A 16,546-nucleotide genomic window follows, 5' to 3' on the forward strand; every position below is an offset into this window, starting at 1 on the left:
GAGAAATAAAGGAAAGAAACATGCTAGGCTAGTGTTGGGATGCCGGGGAGGGAGTGAGCAAGGGGTGACTCCTGGGTTTTTGGGTGGGATTATCCACAGGGGCCAGGAATGTTATTAGAGAGGTAGGTTGGGGAAAACAGAAAGAACGGCCATTTGTCCTGTCTGGGACCTACTGGCTTGCCCAAGAGAAACGTGGGTCAAGCTGCCCTGTAGGCCGTTAGATGGATGGCCTGGATCCAAGAAGAGAAACAGAGGGGGCAGCCATCCCGGCACCCCAGTAGGTGGGAGAGAGAGCCCTGGCTGGGAAGAAGCCCTCAGGGAGCATGGGCAGGGAGAAGAGAGTAGTCAGGAGAGAGCCGCCCATGCGGACATGACAGAGCATTTTGGAAGGAGAAGCTTGGAGACTGAGGAGCAAGCAGGGGAGTGGGAGGGAGGAGCAGAATCGCACTGCCCAGAGCCAGAGGGCTTCACCTGGGGAAGTGCCCATCAATGGGGACACAGGGGCTGGGGGTCCTCAAGTGGAATGAAGACAATCAGGCCATGGGGTCCACAGGGATGTGCTGTGGTCTTGGAAGGAGCCAAGGTGGTCAGTGTGTTCATGGTGGGTGGCTGTGGGAGGCCGTCCTATCCTGCTGCCCCATGGCCGTCCCTGAGAATCCCAACAGGAGGGCATCCTGCGAGTAGCTCCTCCAAGCCAGGAACTGATCTTTCCTGTATCTGCATCCTTCCCTAAATACGTATTGCTGTGTATATAGTAAATACTCAATAAACACTGAACGGAACTGTACTTCCTGTGATGCTCCTTAAAACACACCACCTGTGATTACAGGCTGGTGCCCGCAAACTCCTTAAGACACGCCACCTGTGACCGCAGGACGGTGCCTGCGAACTCCTTAAAACACGACACCTGTGACCACAGGACGGTGCCTGCAAACTCCCCGACACCGCGGAGTCCCCGGAGCCTAAGCTGCGCTGCCTCTTCACTGCACCTCTCACGACACCTAGGGCAGAACCCCGCGCACAACAAACCCTCAGGAGGCTTCTGGTGTTTTCCGGAGTCAGTTTTGCCTTCAGTGAGGCCTGACGGCCGGGATCATGCCCAGGACCATGCTCTGGGGACTAAGCCCACAAGATATGGAGTCCTGCATTGAACAGTGTTCCTCAAATGCTCATGTCTACAGGGAACCTCAGAATGCGACTTGATTTGGAAATGGAGTCTTTGTAATTAGTAAATTACAAATGTAATTAGTAATTCATTAAGACGGGTTCACACCGGATGGGGTTGGCCTTATTCCAATGACTGGTGTCCTTAAAAGAAAGTAGTTACACAGACACACACAGAGGGAGGACAGTGCAGGCAGAGACTGGGGTTCCGTTGCCACAAGCCATGGATCCATAACGATGATCAGCAGCCACCAGAGCTGCAAGTGGCCAGAGAGGGTCCCTCCCTAGCGCCTTTGGCAGGGGCACAGCTCTCCAGGACCTTGAGCTCTGGCTTCCAGTCTGCACAGCTGTGAGAGCACATCTCTGTGTGACGCCACCCCGTTGGTGGGCATTTGGCAGTCACAAGAAAAGCTGGCTGATGTTGACCCCTGGAGGGTCTGAGCCGCCATAGTCACGCACACTCTGGAAGGAGCCACCTGGCCCGCAGGGGGCAGGGAAGCCAATCCTGGGAGAGGAGCCTGCATCTGCCCGAGTCCTGGGGCTTCCTCCACGGAGTCGACTTTGCTTCCTGCCCCAACAGCCAGGACGGGGTGGCAAAGGCTGCCCCTCGGCCTTTGCTGAGAGGCGAGCTTCCTCCTAAGGACCATTTCTCTGCAAGGCACCATTTGTCACTGCTCCAAGGAGGCCAGGTGGGACCCAGCTCCAAGGTGACCCACTCCTTGCCACACAGAGGAGCTCCACACAGGTCTGCTTGGTGTGGCCCCAGCTGCAAATGGCAGGAAGTCACTGTCCCAGGAGGATCTGAGGACCAGGCCTCTTGGTCCTCACTGAGGAGCACAGCTGGCTCCTTCGGAGCCCCAATGGCTAAGATGCTCCCCAAACCAGATGCTGATACGACTCCCACCCACCGCGGTGCTGAGGAAAGCAGGCCCGGGGAGCACACCCACCCAAGCTGACAGACACCCACCGCAATGTGTAATGATGGAGACCCCACAGACAGCGAGAGATGGGTTATGAGGAGGGCCCTGTGCTTTGGAGCATGACACTGGCTGGGCTCGGAGAGGACGTGACTCCTGTCACTCAGCCTCAGGTCCCGAGTGCAAGACCGGCTCACGCCAGCTGCTTCTGCCACCTGTCACTGTTATGCACAGAAATACCCAGAGGCCCATGTGCTAACCAGCTTGTGTTGGCCCCAGTCCCCACTCCAGGTGGATGCCAGAAAGCTCTCGGCAGGGCGGGTGTCCTTTCTTCCTTTGGGTGTCTCCTGGGTCAGTGCTTCTCCAGCTCCCCTAAAGAGCTCCTGGAGGTGGGAGAGGGTAGGTGGGGGCTTCTGGTCTTTCACTATGGGTGTAATTCAAAGTAGCTCTTTGAAATCAAGACCATTCACCCTTGCTGTCTTATCTGAAAAATTCTTGTGAATTTTGTATTCTGCTCCACAATACAAACTGTATTGGTTTTAGTAAAGCAAAGGCATTTTACATTATTCAGCAAGGAAATAATTTTTGCTCCTCTGTCTTCCATCATCTAGGACAAGTGATGCCTTTGGAATGTGTTCTCAGTGTACGCTGCACGTTCTCTTTTTTTTTTTTTTTTTTTTTTTTTGAGACGGAGTCTTGCTCTGTTGCCCAGGCTGGAGTGCAGAGGCGTGATCTCGGCTCACTGCAAGCTCCGCCTCCCGGGTTCAAGCCATTTTCCCGCCTCAGCCTCCCGAGTAGCTGGGACAACAGGCGCCCACCACCACGCCCAGCTAATTTTGTTTTTGTATTTTTAGTAGAGGTGGGGTTTCACCGTGTTAACCAGGATGGTCTCGATCTCCTGACCTTGTGATCCGCCCACCTCAGCCTCCCAAAGTGCTGGGATTACAGGCGTGAGCCACCGCACCCGGCCAACTCTGTGTATCTTCTCTTACAGCATCCCACGTCATGCGATGTGTTCATGGGCCAGCTGAGGGTTGCTGGGAGGTGGGCTGGGTGGATCTGAGGGAGGGAGCCAGCCTAGGAGGGGCCAGCCCAGGCCCACTCAGCAGAAAGCCCTGGAGCGTTGCCATTGGAGGAAGAAGCACCCAGAGGCCTCCCAGGGACCAGTGTCCCAGCTGGAATGGCCTTTCCCACTGTCCCTGGAATGTACCCCTGGACTCTGGGGCAGTGTGTGATCTCCCAGCTCTGGTGGGTAGAGACTGGTGCTAGAATCAGCCCACAAGGAAAGGCCAGCAGGACCACAGCCCCATGCCAGGGACAGGCCCTGTCACACCTAAGGTGGCAGCTCCGAAGTGGGGGCAGAGCTGGGGGCCGCCCCAGAGACACACATCTTCCATGCTAACAAGCACAGAGAGTTTGGCCGGATCAGAAGGCCAAACCGAGAGGCCTTTCCTTCTCTCCACTTGCTTAGACAGGAGCGAGGCTCCCGGTCTTCCCAGACACCTACCCCAGGGCCAGGCTGCCCCAGAAGTCACAGGATAACCCCCTCTGTCTCTGGCCAGCTGCAGGGGCAAGCTGCCTGGGCTCACCCACCTTACACTGAGGCTTGCCCAGGAAGCAGGCACCTGGATAATAAAGTTTGAGCTCTTAGTCCATGCTCCCCACTCTGTCTGAGATGACAGGGTCCCCCCTCACCCATGAGGCCAGAAGGGGGTCTGCCCAGGAGACCAGCCAAGCCCAGGGGAGCTGCACGCAGGTCCCACTCCAATCCTCTCACCCAGGCAGGAGGCTCAGTTGCCTGAGAAGCATTGAAAATAGAGTCTAAGTCTAAGCGGCTTAGTGGGGTTCCAAGAAAGGCCAGCAGGTGGGGGTGGGGACAGGGAAGCCTAAATCATCTCAACTTGGCCTTGGGGAGAATCAGATGCTGTAAGACAAGAAAGAGGCACACAAAAGTTTCGCTCACCTTCTCTTCTAGGGACTCAGGCCACTTATAGGTGTCCCAGTGTCCTTGGCCAGAAGAGGGCCTGCCCCACCCCTTCAGCTCCAGGGCTGCAGTGTTGAACCGCCTGGGTTTATTCTCTTTGTAAACACAGGCATAGGAGAGGCAAGTCTACACAGACAGCATCCTCTTGAAGTTCAGCACGGCCCTGGCTGTTGTATCCACAGGACCTATCACAGGCATGAGTGACATTTCCCAGAGATCCTCCCCAGTGGGTCTCCAGGGTAAACCCCATTGCCTGCCTATCTCTAGCCTGGAAGAGGTCCCCCTTGCATTTCTGTATGAAGAGCTGGCCTGCTCAGACCTCCTTGGGGTCCTGTGCAAATGGCCTGGGGTCAGGTCAGGACAGAGGAAATTTGTTCCGAATCTGGACCTTTGTGGGTGGAGGAGAAATGGTGAAAACGGCATTCCCAAAGACCCTGGGCCAAAGGCAGCCGCTCATTCCCTCTCCTGCCACCCTTGATGCCCCCGCTTCCCGGGCTAACCCTGCTCAGGCTTCAGGTCTCACCAAGGGGGTCGCTTCCTCTGTGAAACCTTCCTTACCACTAGTTGGATTCAGCTTTTTGACAGTCCCTCCTGCCCTCACTCATTCATGTGTGCCTGCATTACTATCACAAATGCAGCCCACCACGTGCCAGCCCTGGGCTAAGTGATGGGGGTCCGGCAGACCGGGCCTTTGACCCTGGAGCTCACAGTGGGGCGCAGGGGAAGGGAGGGGAAGACCCCTAGGTCTGGGGGAGGCGCTGCAGCTCCGGGATCCAGAAGGCTGCGATTCCTCCTCCCACCTTCTCCCATCTCCACGCCCGGTCTCTCCCAGGATGGCTGCGCCCCAGCTGAGATTTTGGGGACGTCGGGTCCCTGCCCCGCGGCCCCAACGTGGGGACGATCGCCCTCCGCAAGGCGGGGCTGCGCAAACAAAAGCTATGCCAAGGGGACAAAGGCTGCGCCGCGGGGACAAAGACTTCGCCGCAGCTGCCGCTGCCGCTGCTGCTGCGCGCGCGCGCGCGCGCGAGTTCTCTGCGGCCCGGACCCACGCCTCCCACCCGGCCTTTAGCCAAGCAAACAAATCCATGTTTTAGATCAAATGAGGGCGGACAGTCTCTTCCCCAAACATTTTCCCCCGGGCATGGCAGAGGGGACAAAGGGCGCATCCCACATGCAGCGGAGGCCACGGAAGGAGGGAGCCAGGGCTCGCCGCCCACTGAAGGCCCGCGGTCCCCGCCGCACGGTGCGGCGCACTCGGAGGCGGGTGGCCGGGCTCAGGCCTTCCTAGTCCCGCTGTCCTCGCAGTCCCTGCAGGCGCCCCAGACCGCCGCAGGGCGCGGCGCCGCCAGCCGTTCCGCGAAGGGCCCCGCATTGCGGCTGCGCGTCGGCGGGCGGGCGCGCGCGTGGGAGAGAGTGTGTGCACGCGCGCCGCCGGCAGCCGTGCCCCAGTTTGCTCCGCGCTGCAGTCCCCTGGCGCCCACCCCTTCCCCAGCCCTCCTCCCCTCTCCGCGGCGCACCCGTCTCCACGGCCCGGCCAGCGCGGAGGGAGAATCGGCCCAGCGCCCGCGAGGGCGGGAGGGGCTGAGCCGAGAAGCTGCGGAGACTGAGGGGAGGGGACGGGAGGGACAGGCGGGGGACGGAAGGCTCACCACCGCCCCGGCCACTGCAGCATCGGCCCGGACGCAAAGTTCACTGCCAGGCCCCGTGGCTGGCCAGAGGCCCGGGACCCCCGCGCTCCCGGCTAGCTGTTCCAGCGGCCCCCTTTGCGCTGCGGCTGCCGCGCTGCTTCCCCTCCTCCCCCTTAGTATTTATCAAGCTGGAGAAAGGTGGGAAGGCTGGGCCCTTGGTTGGGTGAGTGCCTTGTATTCATTTAGGGGGAAAAAGAATAGCTAGGGAAGCCCCACTTCTCCCCAGCCAGGTGGGGTCTGGCAGTTCCTCTGTCCCTGCCTCCCTTCCACTCATACCTTAAAAGGACAACTGGCCCAGACCAAAGGAAAGCGTCCTTCAGAGCCCTGATCTGCTCTCTGCAGGGCCCCTGGACCGAGGTGGACCCCAGGCTGCTCCCCTCTGGTTCAGCAGGGCGCTCTGAGCTGGGGGTCCAAGCTGCGGAGCTACTGTTCCCCTAGCTGTGCCCTGGCTGGTGGTAACAGAGAGGCGATGCTGCTGGACGCCCAGGCCTTGATGCCATCGCCGCCTCAATTCCTGTCACCCTCCTGTGTATCCTGCAGGTGCAGGGGTGCTTATTTCAACTTGGAGGCCCACAGAGTTCACAGCTCAAAGTTCTGGGGGGCAGCTAGGGAGCAGGTGCCCAGCTTGGCGGCAGGCCCATCTCGAGGGGCCTGGGGTGGCCGAGGACCTGGGGTGTGTCTGTCATGAAGCAGTTGGGTGGCTCCCCTTCCCCCGGGTCTCTATGGCAGCATCCTCCTGTGCCGTAGCTTCTGGGGTACAGCTGGCTCTCTGGGTTTCCAGGGGGCCTGCAGATGTGTCCTGAGCTCTGGGGCACTGCCTGACTGGGACTTTGCTCTCTGAAAAGGCTCCATCTGCCAGGCAGGGTCCTACAGTGGTCCCAGCATCCTTGGGTTCATTCTAGTGAGGCCGGCCAAGTCACTCAGGGAGAGCCAGAGCTCTGCAGAGTTCCTGACTCCATTCCCCATTTGTTCCGCAAAACTGAAACTGGATTTCCTAAACGGGAGCCCCTGGTCACCCTGCCCTTCTTTGTTACATCCTGCGGGTGGTCATCACAGCTCTGCCTGGTTCTAGCCTCAGCCAGGGATGCTGCCAGGGGCAGCTCGGTGCCCCAGGGCAGCCCATGCTAGGGTTTGCAGACCCAAAGCAGCCCCAGAGAATTGTCTCCTGAGGGTTCACCAGCCAGGGCAGCTGTCGGCACCCTCTCGCGGCTGGGGCAGGGACTGGGACAAGGCTGAGGTTTGCACACTGGGTGGTTCAGGAAATGAACTGTGTACCCAAGCCCAGAAATCCTCCAGCAGCCAACAGCAAGGGGCAGTCTGAGAGGTGAGAGACCCAAAAGGCCAGCTGTGGGTGCGGGGTGCGTGGGGGGGTGTTGCTTAGAGAACCCACCCCTGCAAGGGGCCCAGGCTCAGCTTAGCCCAGACCTCAACATCCTGGGCTGGCAAGGTCTCTAGCAAGGTACCCCATGGAGTGTCTCCTCTGTGGACTGCCCTGATACTGAGGTGATGGACAGGCATCCCTCCTACTGCATCCCCAGTGTACCAGGCTCAGCCCCCCAGACCTTGGCCAGCTCTGGGCCTCCTGACGTGTGCCCAGGTGGGAAATGGCAGCCTCTGGCCCTGGCGTCCCCAGCCTGCCTTTGGCAGCTCTTCTCTGCAGAGCCCCTGGTACCCCAAGGGGAACCACCAACACTCACCGACCCCCATGGCCAAGGCTGGCAGCTCTTGGAGTCCCTGCCTCTCCTTGACCACCAGGTCCTGCCTGCTCCCTTGAAGCCCACTGGGGTCCCTGACACTCTACCCTCTGCCACAGTCGCGATCCTGGGCTTGCCACAGAGGCCGTGCAGGGCAGAGGTGGAATTAAAATCAGCCAAGAAGCTGGAGTTGAGGGTATTTGAGGGCTTCCAGGAGAAGGTTTGGCTGGTTAGCCCCAAAGGGCAGAAGCAAGCCCCCAAATCCTAAAGAAGCCCAGGCCTGAGCTGCCTCCCTGTCCTCTTTCTCGAGAGGCTTGGGGCTTGGCGATGGCCTCAGGGAACCCTTTTTGCTTCCAGGGGCCCATGGAAACAGCCCTGGAGGGGCACAGTGGGTGCTTGGACCTTGCTGCCTGGGGTCCTTTGCCAGAGCCTCTTAGCTGCCCTGGGCTTGCTTGGCCACTCAGACAGCCCAGCAGGTGTGCCCGCCACAGGCCTGCAACTCACATACTTTTCAGTCTGTCCCAGGGAGAGACCCAGACTGAGGGTGGGGCCAGCCAGTGTCCAGACACAAATGGCTGACAGCATAGGCACTCAGCCTGGCGGTGGAGACCCAGCCGGCCTTCCTTCGCTCACATTGGCACCCCTTCCTGCCCCTTTCTGGGTGCTTACTCTTCTTTCACACCTTGTGCACAGAGTCCCCAAGCATCCCTCTCCCTTGGTGCCTGGCAAGACGACCCAAGCACTGTTCTTACCGTCCAACGACAGCCAGTCGTGCTGGGAGGAAGGGAGAGTGGGCAGAGCCCGGGCTTTGTACTCAAACACCACCGAATTGGAGATGATCTGGTTGTTGAAGGCAACTTGTAGGGTCACAAGACCAGTGTCATGGGCTGAAAGCGAGAGAAAAAGACCAGGTCAAGGGATGGGTGGGTACCTACTAAAGCCTGGTGAACCACACAGGGCCTGGAATGTCCCCTCCCCACTACCCTTCATTGGTTAATGTCCAACTCTCCTTAATGGCAGCCTATGCCTGCTCATTCGAGGCCCAAACACAATGCTTCTTCTAGAAGCCTTCTTGCTTCGCCCAGACTCAGCCAGTTGTCCTGTGATCACTCCCAGGTATTGTAACTGCCCCTTTGCTTTGTCCTCCGAGTGACGGCAGGGGCTGGGTGCTCAGTACAGACTGGCTGAACAAGTGAATGAGTGAATGGCCCCCATCCCTGCCTCATGGCTGGCTGACTTCCCCTCTTGTCCCATCCTTCCTGGGTGGGGCACGGGTACAAAATTTGCTTCGGACTTATTTGCGCTTATTTTGTTTCACCTATTCCTACAAGCTTGTCCTGACTCCATGAACAGCCATCCCCCGTATTTTTAGAAGTTCTTCTGCTTCCCCGATGAAGGGGCTTCAGATGTGCCTCTGTTACCCTGACCCCAGCTCAGCCCCAGTGGGTGCTGAGCTGAGGATGCTGGTGTGAAGGCTGTCCCTCCCTCCAATGGCCCAAAAGTAAGCTCTGGAAGACAGGGCCCTGGCAGTTCTCGTTAACTGCTGTGGCCCCAACACAGGGCTCAACAAAATAACTCTATTTGTGGAATAAATGGGGTATGTTCTCACTGTGAGTAAGACGAAGCCAGCCTGCGGTGGAGACCAGCTTCAGCTCTGGGGTTGAGGTTGCCTCTCCACGGCTCATGTTGGCATCTTGGGGGGTGGCCTGTGGCCCACAGAGGTGGCCCGTGGGCAATGGTGGGTGTGCACACTGCCCTGCCAGGCCTCGTCCCTGGCAGATGTCTGGGTTCTGTGCCTTCTGCCCTGCTTTTCTGGAATACCAGATACCGATACTCAGGGCCTCCTCAGTACAGACTTCCAGGGAGGACATGCGCGGGGATCACGTTACTGTGTGGGCTCTTGGTTTTCAGAAGCTTATAGACTCGAGGAAGCCGTCCAAGCCAGCCACTCCCTAGGACAAGCAGAGCTCTAGCTTTCCTCCGAGGACTCTAATGCAGATCTTAGTCCTGATGGAAAAACCAGCTCATTGACGGGTGGCCGCTGTCCATCTTGGGTGGATGTGTTAAGGCAGCGGACATCTTGCCATTGTCCCCAGGGAAGGCCTTCGGGAGTCACTGTCCAAGGGGACCCATGGGTTTTTCCTCTGTGTTTTCCACCCTGGCTGGGAACCTCAGCTCCAGGCCACAACCTGAACCAAAGGACTCCACAGTGGAGGTCACATAGGACCTCCGAGGTGCCTGGGCAGGGAGCCCCAGCCAAGTCCAGAACCTGCTATGGCTCTGCTGGCATCCGTGGGTGGGTCTCCAAGCTTGTGGTCGCATGCCTGCCCTGGATATTGGCCTGGCTTGCCAACAGGGAGGCAGGTGGCCAGCACCTACACCCATCGGAGCCCGCTCAGAGCTGCTCCTCTTAGCAGCCTCCTTGGGCCAGCCTTGGGGAGCTCACGGCTTCTCTGGGACAATGTGTCCCAGCTTGGGGGGGGGGTGGCCTCTTCAACTGCTGCTGCTCTTCCACCATCTCCTGGCACGTGCACAACCTGCAGCAACACTGGAATGGTGAGACACTCCAAGGGGTTTCTTCCTTCCCAGAGAGATGGAGCAGAAGGGACCTACTGTGGTCTCCGGGGTCCCAGCCCAGCAGCCCTGCTCCTGCAGGTCCATCCCCCAGGAAGCTTCCTGGACTCGCTCTTCCCTTTCCTGCTCATGCAATCCATCAGCGAGTCCTGGGTCCATCCATTGCTCTCCATCTCCACTGCAGATGCTGTAGTCCATGCCGCCATCATTTGTCGCCTAGACCCCTCCATTAGCCTCCCGCCGAAGGCAACATCAGCGCACCTGAGACCCGCTCCTGCTGGGAGGGTGTCGGGGGGCCATAATCCAGCAGCAGGGGCCACAGCCCAGCACCCCTACAGGAAACCAGGGGGAGTGTGGTGCCCAAGGGAGCCCTTCTCCTTACATCCAGAAAGATGAGCCTTCTGTCTTCTTCCTATGATCTCCCTGCTTCTGTTCTTCCTCCCTACAACCGAGAGTCATCTTTCCCACACACCCAGAGTCATTTTTAAAGACATCATTTAGATCAAGCCACTCCCTGCTTAAAGCTAACAGCCTCCCATTGCAAGTAAAATCAAACCAAACTCCTTCCTATGATGCAGAAAGACGGACACGATCTGTTTTAGTTCCTGCTATCATCTCCAGTCTTACCGTATTCAGCTCCCCGTACCCCTCTCGTTATCCTGCAGCCAGTGCCTTTCTCGGGCTTTAGATTCTCCTCGTTGCCAAACTTCTTTCTTCCCCAGGGCCTTTGCACTTCTCCTACCCTCTACCTGGCCTGGATGCTTCTCCCACTTCCCATGACTGGCTCCATCCCATCATCCAGGTCCCAGTCTGCGACAGGCCTCTGCTCATCCATGTTTCAGAAGGAATCTCCTTCTTCCCAGGTGATGTTATTATCATATTCTACTGTTGGGATACAGTTTTCACCAGTTATCTTGGTTATTTCTTTTTCTCCTTGTTTGTTTTCTGTCTCCCTGCAGTAGAACATTAGCTCATGAGAGCTGGGACTGGCTCCGTCTTAATCTTCATGCCTAGTGCCAAGGTCAGTGCCCGGGATGTTATGGCGGCTCAGTAACTATTTGTTGAATGAATTGCTTTGAAACCCAGTTCTTCACCTCACTTGTTGTTTTTGTTTGTTTGTTTGCTTTTTGTTTTTTTGAGACACAGTCTTACTCTGTCTCCCAGGCTGGAGTGCAGTGGCATGATCTTGGCTCATTGCAACCTCCACCTCCCAGATTCAGGCGATTCTCCTGCCTCATCCTCCCTACTAGCTTACAGGTGCCCGCTACCGTGGCCAGCTAATTTTTGTATTTTTAGTAGAGACAGGGTTTCATCATGTCAGTCAGGATGGTCTCGAACTCCTGACTTCGAGTGATCCGCCCGCCTTGGCCTCCCAACATGCTAGGATTACAGGCGTGAGCCACTGTGCCTGGCTCTCATTTTGAATTTCATCTTTTGTCTTCTGGTGACCTCTTAGGAATCCAGGGTAGGGCTTTCTGGCCAGCAGAGTCTTCTTGGTGGATTCCCCTATCTTCTCTCGAGCCTGAGTCGCCTCTTTCCCCCAGCACCTCCTGTCACTCATTGTTCACTGCCCTAACCTGGTGGGCTCCCTCCTGCCCCGAAGCACCCCGGAGTCTTGTAGAAGACACATTCTGTGCCTGCGTGTCTCCTGCTGCCTGTGGCGGTGTGGGAGCTGCCAGGGCAGGACCCTGCTCGTGGTCAGGGCAGAATCACCTCATCTGCTTGGCTTGGGCAGGTGTGTTGGGCTGGGACCCCGGAGACGGGTGGGCATTGGCCGTCTGTGTTGCCAGTGCCCCCTCCTCCCATGTCGTTCCTGGCTTGTGCTCACAAGCCTCTGAGCCTCTCTTTTTGGTGAGGCCAGTTTGATTCTGACTTCCAAGTGTTCATCCTTCGAGCTCAGCCTCAGATTCCTCTGGGGAGACCCAGAGATGAGGTCCCCAAGCAGCCAGCGTCATCTCTGGAGCAGTGATTCATTTGCGCGCTGCACTCCTCCCTGGACCGAGAGCCCCTTGTGATCAGGGGCCCGGTGAGAAGCTCCGTCTTATTCTTTGCTCCATTCCAGGCCCCTACTCTGTGCAGAGCAAGCAGGGGCTACTCAAAAGTTATTTGGCAAATGAAGAAATGAATGAATGAATACATCTAGTACTGTTTTACAGAGCAATGTGTTTCAATTTGGGCCTCAAAGCAGAGATGTCCAAAGGAGACCCCCTTTGTGGAGTTAGCTGAAGACAGAATGCTGGCTCTAGCGGGGGGGTCCCAGCTCTCAGTGTGCCTTGAGCCTTGTGGCTCCTGATCCCTTGGTCTGAGACACATTATGGCTAATATAATGAGCCTGAATGGCTAGGAGGGTGAGTGGCCTGGGCAGAGACTCTACCTGCCATCTCTGGGGACCCAGAAATGCCCCAGGACCAGGAGAACGGCCTGTTGAGACCCAAACTGCCCTGGTACCCTCTCCGAACTCCCCCTTGGGAAAGGAAGAGCGAAGGCCTCCTTAATGGGAACCCTTCAGGAATGGAGCACTGGGCCAGGCGCTTCACACACCTCCTCTCACTCACTGCTCCCGCCCTGCTGGCAGGCAGTTTTCAGAGCTGTAGCAACTGAGGCCCAGAGAGGTCAGGCACTGAGCTCACGCGACAGGGATGGTTTCTGGCTGATCCGGGATGGACCCGAGTGTGGCTAGCCCCTCTTTTTCTGTGGAGGGGTCAGATAACTGAGAGCAGACCTGAGCAGCCCTGCCCTGGTCCTTAGCCAGGCGAGAACCAGGTACAGGAAGTGGCATCTATTTATAGGCCAGGCAAGTCCCATTCTGGCAGCAGGTGATGAGTGCACTGTTTAATACCACAGTGCCCTCCTCGCCACTCCCGCCGGGCTGGGGTCCCATCAGCTGCACACAGCCCTGCGCTGTGATAGGCAGACCCGGCCTGGCTGCCACCCCGGCTGGCTGTGCTCCAGGCCGAGCAGGGCAGCTGGGTGGGCCTTCTGGAGCCAGGCAGGTGGGGGCTGGGAGGGGAGGGCCGGGCCACCAGGGGGTGGGGTGGGCATCTTGGGCTGCAGTGCTGGCTCCCGGGAACTTCGTGGGGAAGATGGTGCTGGGTTCAGGCAGAGGCTGAGTGTGCAGCCAGTTGTGGAGCAGGGGTTTTCTGCTCTGGTGGCTGCAAGAAGAGCCTGAGAGAGGTGGGGCACAGTGGCTCACCCCTGTAATCCCAGCACTTTGGGAGGCCAAGGTGGGCGGATCACTTGGGTCAGGAGTTCGAGACCAGCCTGGCCAACATGGTGAAACTGAATCTCTACTAAAAGTACAAAAATTAGCTGAGTGTGGTGGCACAAGCCTACAGTCCCAGCTACCAGGGAGGCTGAGGCAAGAGAATCACTTGGGCCCAGGAAACGGATGTTGCAGTGAGCTGAGAGTGCATCACTGCATTCCAGCCTGGCAGAAGAGCGAGACTCCATCTCAAAACAAAAACAACAACAACAAGAAGAGCCTGAGAAGGAGAAAAGGAGAAATGCCTGGTGGGACTCAGCTGCCCCAGCCTGGGGGCATGGTTCAAGGGCGGGGTGGTGGTGGCAGACAGCTGGGGCAGCCAAGGCTCAGGCTGGACCACCTTGGGTGGGACCTAGAAGCACCCTGGGGCCTCTCTAGCATCGGCCAGCTCTGTACTCCCACCCCATACCTTTCCTCCTCACCCCCAGTCTTCTACATTGAGCATCTTCTATCCTTTCTAGGCTCCCTGACGTTAGAGGACAGGGGTGAGTCTCCCTGCCCTTCCGCACCCCTGCGTCCTTACCCCCTCTCCTGTTCATGGTCAGGGCTCACTGGACAGGCCAACCTGAGGTCTGATGGTGATGAGATGGGGCAGCCAAGGGGGTCCTGCCAGCAGCAGCCCAGGAGCAGAAGACATGAGCTCTAGAAACAGGCTTCAGATGCCTGGAGGCTCATCCATTCCTTCACAATCTCCATCCTCCTCTGACATGTCCGGCACTCTGCCAGCCCCAGGGATATTATTGTGACCAAGAAGACAGTCCCTGACCCCATGGGACAGGCGAGTGGGGAAGCAGTGATGGCCAGAGATCAATGACAAGTTGACCAGACAGGGACACCATGCGAAGCAGATAATGCTGGAGCCTGGGGAAGCGCTTCAGAGCCACAGGGACAGCACAGAGGCCCCCTGACTCGGTTTCTTGGGGGATTTTTGAGCCCCTGAAATTGGAAGCAAATTCTGTGCACGTACCTTTTCTGGGCACAGGGCACATGGCTCTGTTACATTCTCAAAGGTGTTTGCGCTGATTATTGTTAGATTGACCTCCCATCACCACCCCATCTCCCTCCGCCCCTGCCAGGCTTTCTCCAGCCTTCTGCCCCCTGCCACAGGCCCCCAGAAGGACGGAGCCTCTGTGTGGGCTGCACTGCCTGGGCTCTCCTGGCTCCTGATTGGCTTGGGCCATGGGAGGCACGGGCGGGTGCAGAGAGGCCACCTTGCTGCAGAGGTGGTCTCTGGCCCCAGCTCCCACCAGCTGTAGTCACCCTTTGGGCTGAGGGTGGTGGCAGTTTCCCACTGTGGTCAGTCCTGGATACATCGCCTGGGCCTGGCTTATTCCTGCCCTAAATCGTGCTCTTATCACATTCGCTTCAAAATCCCAGTCAAGCGTGCCTGTGTCCCTGTCCTATATTAGGTCACTGAGCCAAAGGAGGTGACGTTCTAATAGACTCTCTGAGATCCGCTTCTTCACAGCCGAGGAAACTGAGGCCTAGAGTAAGGACACGACCTGCTCACGGTCACCCCAAGGCTGACTCTGAGTCCGGTGCTCCTTAGGCCCTCACACCCTCCTTGGGGGCCTGGGGGGCGGCTTTCTCACCTGGGCAGTAGCAGCGCAGCACCCCAGGCTGAATCAGGGATGCAGGCACTGAGATCTGGTCAAACAGGCAGCTGTAGTTATTGCTGGCTTCTTGCCACGGGCCTGTGATGAGGACCTTCACTCCTCCCTGCAGGGAACAGAGAGGGCAACAGAGTTGGAGTATGAGCCACCGAGGGAGGCAGCATGGGGAAGCCCCCCTGAGGCTGCACTGCTCAGATAGGGGTCTGTACCCCTCGCCCCGTGCAGATTCCCAGGCCCTCACTCCAGGGATTGCAGTGAGCCCTGACTTCTGAGAACCACACCTCCAGGACTACAGCAAGAGGACAGCCCCAGGCGCTCCTTCCCCGGCCCCTCAGGAAGCCCCAGGACCGGCAGCTCCAACCCCTGAACGTCTCTCTCTTGTGTAACTCGCAGACAGGCAGGAGGGAGTGCAGAGTTTTGCAAACCCTTTCAGCCCACGATGCCCCTGAGAACTGGCCTGGAAGGAAGCCGAGGGCAGGGAGGGGACTTGCTCCGTCATTCGCTTGTGGACAGACTGAGGGAACTCCAAGTTTTGAAAACAGGCCTGGGCATCTCAGTGTCAGCCCAGGGACCAGAAGTTCTTGTGGGGAGTTGAGGAGAGACCCAGGATCCCCAGGCTGTGGGGATGGCAAGGTGAGGGGACCTGGAGCAGGATGCGCTGAAGAGCCCGATAAAGAAACAGAGGAGCTAAGTGCAGGAGACGCTCAGAGACTGCCCTGGGAGCTGAGTTTGGGGCTCAGAGCTTGGGGCTGGGAGTGGAACGGGGCTGAGCATCTGCCCCCTCCCCCAACCTGTGCTATCAAAGGTCCTTGAGTCTGTGCCACTGCCTACACAGCTAGCCTGGGGTCCCACAAGCAAGCAGTGACCATGCAGCCTGGCTGGGAGCAGCCTCGAATGACCTTCCTCAGCTCCAGAGGGGAGGACCCCACCCCCAGGAACCTCCCAGGGCGCCCAGGGGCAGGAGAGCATCAGAAGGGCTGGGGTGCCCCCTGACTCTCCGTTCGGACCAGCCTGGGGCTGCTGCAGAAAGCGGAGGAGGAGGGTGGCCTCATGTCCGGGACCCGGGCAGTCCTGCTTCATGGCCATTGTCCTGCTTAGTGATGAGAGAGGGAGGTGCGAGGTGGACCGCACCTTGTAGGTCCCCTACTTACGGCTTAGCCGAGGAGAGGGGCTGGTCATTGAGTAGAGGGAGGCTCTCCCTGGGGCTGAGGAAGGTGGGGGTGCCGGCCTCCTGGACTCTCCTGGCTAACCTTGGGTGGACCCACCCCAGAGGCGCCATCCACCCCACCCCCAAACCAGTAAACACCTTTCCCTGCGGGGGGCGGAGAGCTGCTAGGTCAGGGCGGAGAGCACCACCTAGTGTCCAGGCTGGAGAAGGCCGCCAGGCAGGCTGGAGCCTGGGAGGTGGGGGTGAGGAGCTGCTGTGAGCCCACCTTCCCCACTGCTCCAGGCCAGAGAAGCGATTCCCTATCCCCTAACTCCGTGCCAACCAGATGCTCCCTCCTGGTCAGTCACTCATTCTTGCTTGGCCCCTCCTGGGCCCTGGCCCACCCCTGCCCTGGAGGGAGCCCCGGCCTCTACAAGGAGCCTGCCCTACAATGTTCCTGGAACATCTGCCACACAAAGTTCCTGGAACCCAGGCCTGGCCCA

At 58.5% G+C, this 16,546-nt stretch overlaps 1 protein-coding gene across 13 annotated transcripts in view; it reads right to left on the reverse strand.

Moving 5' to 3' along the window:
• Nucleotides 1-16,546, reverse strand: part of CAMTA1 (calmodulin binding transcription activator 1) — a 990,108-nt gene that overhangs the window by 86,862 nt on the left and 886,700 nt on the right. For all 13 annotated transcript variants that reach the window (XM_063631879.1, XM_055261965.2, XM_055261958.2 and 10 more), the window contains 2 exons: nt 14,876-15,002; nt 8,200-8,334 (listed from right to left, as the gene is read on the reverse strand). In XM_063631879.1, the coding sequence (XP_063487949.1) occupies nt 8,200-8,334; nt 14,876-15,002 (262 nt within the window). The remainder of the gene's footprint in view (nt 1-8,199; nt 8,335-14,875; nt 15,003-16,546) is intronic.

The sequence above is a fragment of the Symphalangus syndactylus genome, chromosome 22 (genome assembly GCF_028878055.3).
Source record: "Symphalangus syndactylus isolate Jambi chromosome 22, NHGRI_mSymSyn1-v2.1_pri, whole genome shotgun sequence".
Taxonomy (NCBI): Eukaryota; Metazoa; Chordata; class Mammalia; order Primates; family Hylobatidae; genus Symphalangus; species Symphalangus syndactylus.